This window comes from Crocodylus porosus, unplaced genomic scaffold (genome assembly GCF_001723895.1).
Source record: "Crocodylus porosus isolate Cpor-Errol unplaced genomic scaffold, CroPor_comp1, whole genome shotgun sequence".
NCBI classification, from domain to species: domain Eukaryota; kingdom Metazoa; phylum Chordata; order Crocodylia; family Crocodylidae; genus Crocodylus; species Crocodylus porosus.
This window is the reverse complement of record NW_017728924.1, coordinates 2,881,905-2,888,624: the sequence shown is the minus strand read 5'-3', so window position 1 is coordinate 2,888,624 and position 6,720 is coordinate 2,881,905. Positions and strand designations below refer to the sequence as shown.

At 42.8% G+C, this 6,720-nt stretch overlaps 1 protein-coding gene across 2 annotated transcripts in view; it reads right to left on the bottom strand.

The window, feature by feature from the left end:
• Positions 1 to 356: 356 nt before the first annotated feature.
• UPF3B (UPF3 regulator of nonsense transcripts homolog B (yeast)) overlaps positions 357 to 6,720 on the bottom strand; it is a 10,762-nt gene continuing 4,398 nt past the window's right edge. The window contains exons 6-10 of one of the 2 annotated variants that reach the window (XM_019540209.1): positions 6,513 to 6,556; positions 5,593 to 5,781; positions 4,897 to 5,039; positions 2,862 to 3,153; positions 357 to 1,888 (exon numbers count right to left, since the gene is read on the bottom strand). In XM_019540209.1, the coding sequence (XP_019395754.1) occupies positions 1,745 to 1,888; positions 2,862 to 3,153; positions 4,897 to 5,039; positions 5,593 to 5,781; positions 6,513 to 6,556 (812 nt within the window). In that variant the 3' untranslated portion in view covers positions 357 to 1,744. Of the gene's footprint in view, positions 1,889 to 2,861; positions 3,154 to 4,896; positions 5,052 to 5,592; positions 5,782 to 6,512; positions 6,557 to 6,720 lie in introns of both variants that reach the window. The other variant, XM_019540208.1, reaches the window with a different exon arrangement.

The window sequence follows — 6,720 nt, the reverse complement described above, 5'->3', positions numbered from 1 at the left end:
GCCCGGCCGGAGGCGGCCGCTGCCGCAGCGCCCTCTGCAGGCCTGCGCGGGGCGAGCCGGCTTCGCCGGTGGCCTCCCCGTCACGCCCCCGGCTCCGGGAGCGCGGCCTGGATCCCCGCCCGGCCGCCGGGCTGCGTGGCTTGGCGCCTGAATCTGCATGCAGCGGGCTGCTCCTAATGCACGCCCTGGTTCCCGCACACCCGGCTTGCCACCAAAACACAGTAGCCTGCCCACGGCTAAAGCGGATGTTCCAGCACACCAAATGAGACTCCAACGCTAGTTGGTAACGGCAATTAACCACCTTCGCTGTGTCTGGTTCCTACCTTGAATTTGCCTGGCTTCCACCCATTGTTTTGTATTACGTATTTTTTATTATATCTTCGCCCTTACGCTACGTCTAAAAAGGAGAGCTTTGGACTGTTATGGTTAGTAAGCATCATCAGAAAGTACTGAGAAGCAGCTGTGGTCTATGCCTAGCACAGGTAATATTACATCAGTTTTCTTCCTTTGCATCGCTACACATACATCTGGGAAAATAAGGGAAGCACACTTGTCTCCACTTTATGGCAGTCAGGGTACAATGAAGCAGTAGAACAGACGAGCAGCCTTCTCCAGCTTGGTTTAAGCTTTCTTTGTTCTCGCTCAGTACAACTTCCAGCTAAATATAAAGGAAATTTTGAAGGAGATCATCCTATTGATAACTCATGACAAGTTTAACCCACATTTTACCATCAGGGAAACTTCTGATATGGCACATATACAGCTCATGACATAAAGCCAGCTCTATGCAACATGCAAGATGAGAAGTCAAAAGTAGTTTCAGTGTTTTTCTCACAGTTTTTATTGGTTTTAGTACAAAATAACTATGGCTAAAATTTGCTAGCACAAAAGGAGCCACTAGTGATAACGTTTCTTTTCTGGGCTGTGACATAACACTCCAGTGCATCTAGAAAGAGGAAGCACAGACTGAAATGGCAAGAGTTTCCTACTTTTTAAAGACACAGAAAACAAAAGGGAATGCTTGAGAAAAGAATCAAATACTCTCTACAGCTAGAGCTGAATAGAAATAAACATTGCTTCAGGGTTTGTCAAGAAGTATCCTGCATTAACCAACTCCATACACTTCAACCTCTTAGATCATCAATTTCTGTTGCTTCCCTAACTGAAAGCATCAGCAGAAGCCTCGCTCCTTTCCAAACTTCCTACAGGGTCTTGTTCCTTGAGTATGGTTCCCTGGACCACCACCGACAACCATAGTCCAAGAACCTCCAAGAATTATGCTATTTATTAGTTAACTATTGTGGTCCAGGCAGAAGCCCCACACAGCATAGCAATATAGGAGGTCAGCTTGCTCTACTTATAAGTGCATCAAAAACAGGTCTCGTAACTGCTCAACCAAAAATGAAAAAAAAAGAAAGCTCCACTTGTAGATCCGGGTGTCAACCTCCTGACTGCAACTCATGTTTATCAATATACTTAAGGCCACAAATCACTCCCACTTTCAAGTGTTTTCTTCTCCCCTATTCTCTTATGCTGTAAAAATAAATCTGGGCAACTGAAAATACAAATGAGAATGCATTTCAAGGTCTGAATCTGCAACTGAGGTTCTTGAACCAGAAACATCCAACAGCATGAAGCCCCCTTTTCATCCTTCATTCCTTCTCCTCTTTGAAGGCACTTCTGGATTGCGTAGACATCCTCTTTGGCTGCGCGGATAGACAGAACACATAAGGCCATGTACTAATCACTCCTCTTTTGTGTTACTGGTCTCGCTTTCCTGTTTTTTATCTGTTCCCTGATCTGAAGGTTTTGCAGCACCGTCTTCATACTGACAAAGTCGACTTCGGCTTCGGGCTCCTGGCTGGTATAGCTGCATTGCTGGACGATCCTGAAACACACCAGAACATAAACAGATTGTCAAAACAGCCAAGGCACCACCGTCATTCTTACAGCCTTGACAGGATGAGGTCAGTAACACTGCTAAGAGCCAGACCACTTCAGACTACTTAGAAGACTATTAATTATTCAAAGCACAGCTGAGGTACAAGCTGAATGGCACAGATGGTAAGCCCAGGATGCCTATACTCTTTGCATCTCACTGTTTCAACAAACTGGAAGTGTTCACACAAAGATGACTTCTTAAAAGATGCTCAGTTTGACTTGTATCCAGATGTCAAAACTTTTCCCAAAAAATTTACACTCTGCTTTTCTTCCTCAATAATAAAAACTTTTAGATGGGACATGAAACAGTTGCATAGAGGCTGCAAAATAGATTTATTTACATCTGGTCTAGACCTGTTACTCTTGAGGGCAGGAAAAAATGCTTTAGGGCTATTTTGCATAGTGACTGCATGCAGCTTAGCAGTTCTCCTAGTTCTACCAGAGCAGCTTCTGCACAGTGCTTTGGAGAATCCTTAAGAGAGCCAGCAGTTTATTGCATCACTAGATCACTTCTGAAAATTTATTTTCTGCCATGAACCTACTTGCAGCATCAGCAAGAATGCGGTCCTACATTACTGATTCTCTGCTGGCACCTAGAAGATTAAAAGCTGACATTTATCTGCTGGTAAAAGTTAGAAAATATTGATCGATTTTTTTTTTCTGTTTAGGACTTGGCCAATAATATGTGGACTCATATTCATTTCCTATGAAGTGGCAAGACATTCTCCAAGATCAAGTTCAGCTTAGCAGTGTCAAGGCTGACAGAGTCTACCATATATTCCCTATGCTTCATGGAAAACCTTATAGTTAATAATTATATAAAGGAGAAAAAGTTTCTAAGGAGAGAAATAGATCCAGCCTTCCCTTGAGGAGTGTTTGTCATAAAATGCACACACTGGATGTTAGAAAAGACCCAGCACCTTGTTTCTGATCCGATCTCTCTTAATTGGATCCTCCTTTTTGTCATCTTTGGTTGCTCTCTCAAATTTATCGGGATTACTTGCAAAGTCCATAAGATCACTTTTCTTTCCTTTCTCTCTGAACGAGTCTCTCTCCTTCTTCACCTCTTCCTCTTTTCTTCTGAAAACCTTCTCTCTATCAAAGCGCTCTTTCTGTCTGCGGCGGTCATCATCTTGGCGCCTCAGTTTTTCTCGGTCTCTCTCAAGGTCTCTATCCCGGTCCCTGTAGTCTTTTCCACACTCATCTTCGGACCTGGATAAAAGAAAAACAAAAACAAAAAACCAAAGCCAGATAATGAAGTTAAAAAAGATCCAATAATCCAGGATCTGGGTTTTGTTTCTACTCCCCATGGGGGGGGGAAAAAAAAAAAGAACAAATGGAGAAAGCTGCAGATTTTACCCTTTACTGGAAGCAAACACGGATTTCTCATTTTACCAGAGAAACCCATAGATTTTGCAGTTTTGCAATGAGCTCTCTTGCAGGCTGGCAGAGCTCCAGCCTGCAAGGGGAGCCATGTGCATGTACATGGCTGCCAGGTACCCTGGAGAGAAGCTCCCGCAGGTGAGCGAGGGGCAGTGGGGAGGAAATCCCTGTGTGGACCTGCTGTTCCCTGCAGCACTAGGCTGCACACGCCAGGCTACAGGGGCCCTGGGGGAGGCTACCACGGCGGGAGCCCAAGCCCACAGAGGGCAGCCTGCACCTACCTCCACCCCACGCACAGATCTGGGGGGCACAGGTTCCCTCAGGCCTCCCGGAAGCATGGGCAGCAGTGGGAAGCTACCCCCCCACCTCACCTCGCCCAAGCCCACAGTAGGCAGGTGGAAGCTGGGCTCTGGTCCACTGCAGCAGCTGCTGCCTCCTCTGGGGGGCAGGGGTCCCTGGCCCCGTAGCCCTGGCAGCTGGGGATTCCCTCCAGCAGGGCTGGAGGTGGCAGAGGGCCCAAGCAGGGCCTGGGAGGGGTGGAAATAACAGGCTTTTCATTTTAAGTCATGGGATTTAAAAAAAAAAAAAAATAAAAAAATTGAGAATTCTTTTCGTCAGGGAATTGGCAATTATATACAAATTTTAAAAATCAGGGAAAACCAGGATTCCTGCTGATAATTAAAATGGAGTGCTACAGCTGCAAATCTGCACCAGTATTACTAGATATTAACGGTCTAAAATGTACAAGTTAGCATCTGGAAAGCCCAGTCATATCCGGGAAAATCTAATGGGAGGGGGAGAAGTGGTGGAGGGGAAGTGAGGAAAAAAAAATAAGAGTAGCATGTCATGCTTTATAATGAAGGCAGCAATGGGCAGGACCATGAGTTAGAAAATCCCATATCTGTCTAGTGCCCTCTGTGGCTCTGGAAGTCACTTAAACCTTTCTGCACCTCAGTTCCTGAACTCATGGGAGAACTGACAGATTCATATATCATTGGGGAGTGTTGTAAGCTTAATTAATGCTGTAGCTGGCCTTCACTCTGACCTTTATGGAGGCATACATGATCTGGAACCCAGGAACTGTTCTGACCCTTCTCTTGTCCACCCTGTGCTGCTAACTCTCTAGCTGCAGGGGCAGAGCCTGCAGCCCCCTGCCATTTCTCTTCAGAGGCAGCAGAGGAAGGAACACTTGCTGGAAAATACAAAACAGCTCCTATTGCTCCAAGAAGGTGCTATAAAATTGGTGCAGATCATGGACTACACAGAGGTGGTTTATACCCTTTTAACCCAGGCCTCAGACAGACAGGGTGGAGTCTCTCCTCCTGTAAAGACTGAAGTTAGTAGAAAGCATCAGACTGCCCATGAGTTAAACATAGATAATGTCTTTGATTTCCAAATTACTGTATTATGGGTCAAGCCTGGGAACACTACCCCACACAAATTATTTCAGAACTGCGGGGGGTCCTGGTGCTGCTCTGGGAACTCTAATGATAAGGAAACATAAGCACTATGTACTCTAGAAACAAGCCTTGTTCCAAGTCACACATGCTGCATATGCACTGGAGAACTTACTTTTTTGCCTTTTCCTCTTTTGCCTCTCCGTCAGATCGTTTGGCTGATGCAGTACTTAGGGTAGCGATGTTTTTTTCCTCCCTCTCTTTTTCCAGTTTCTTGGACTTTTCCTTTCTCTCCAAATCGCGTTCATCTCTCTCCGGCTTTTTAAGTAGCTACGTACAAAATGCAAAATTTATTTTCTTAAAAAACACCTTGCAATCCTACACTGCTCTGCGTTATAGCTCAACTACTGTAAGTTGAACTAAAATCTATGTCATGCAAGATGTATGCATTCCTGTGACTACCTACCCATCACACTCCAGACTCACAGGTTGTGCTGTCTACAGAGGAAGTTGTGACCCAGCTGCACAATAGCATTTGTTTTCAATTTGAAGAAAAAGAAGAGTTCAAACCAGAAATCATACACACAACCAAGACCCAAGCTCATATGTTTTGGGAAAAAGGAAACACATGCTTAAGTCACACCATGCAAACTCTTCATATTTATCAAGACACAGGAAATAACAAATATAGCACGAAAATCCTCAGTATATTTAAAATAAGCTCGAATGTTATGAAATTGGAATCACCAACAACTACTAAATTCTATTTTATTTTTAGGTTAATATAAGGCATACGCTTTTAGAGATGCTGTAAGGCAGGTTCCATATGGGATGGGGGAGAAATTCTCTCTAATAATTCAACGTCCTATACCTTAATCTTTGGTTCATCTTTTGATTTGTCCCTTTCTTTCTCTGGAAATCTTTCTACTTTCTTCAATTTCTCTGCTTCTTTTCTTTTCCTTCTCTCCTCCTCTTTCCACTTTCTTCTTTCTTCTTCTCTTTGTCTTTTTCTTTCCAGTTCTCTCCTTCTCCTCTCCTCTCTCTTTTCTTCTCTCAGTCTCTGAAGTGGGAAAGAAAAGGAAATGGGATATGAAGTGAAAATTCCTTTTAAAATGTCCACAAATGATAGAAAAATTCTTCAAAATATACCAATATAAAACCTGTATCTAACTCTTAAGGAATGGTAAACTTCAGTAACATTACTACCTAAAACTTGAAAAATTGTAGGGTCAAGGTTCGAGAGAAAGTAACTGATAAACTTGGATTTTAAGCTGAAAGATCACCCATACCCTATTATGACTTTCCCACCATTAAGAATTAAATACAAAATTACTGTAGGTTTCTAGGGAAAAAAAAGAAAATTCAGATATAAAACAGAATCTGATTGGCCAGTCACACAGTTGCACTTAACTAGGCATGGTATTTCACTGCAACCAAGACTGCTTTCGTAAGTCTAGTCATTCACAGCATAGTCTGAGGTGAATACTTTAGCAATTTGAAAATGGCTTCTGAACAGTTTAAAAGTTATAACAACTAACTGGGTCTCCCAAAATATTACACCCTATTTCCAAATAAAATCATTAGATTAAGAGCCTGTGCCCACTACATTTTTTGCCTGCTAACAAGCTTGTACAGCAGAAGTAGGGCTATAGTTGGCCTACACACAGCACTGCCATCCATCTTGAACCCCCCCAAAAACGCTAAAATTATGAAGACACCACTGTGTATACACAATTTCTGTAGAAGCAAGGAAGAAAAAAATTCTATGTAGAATATATAGAAAAATCCTACCTGCTTATTTTTCAAGAAGTTCAGAAGAGGAGTTGTTCTTTTAGCTTAAAGGGGAAAAAAATCCAAAAAGTAAATACTGTGTCTTATCAAAAACCTTATATCTGTACATAGAACCATGAGGTAGATGAGAGACCTATCATTTTAAGCAGTCCAAGACTTTCATGATACTAACTAAAAAAAAAAAAAAAAAAAAAAAAAAAAAAAAAAA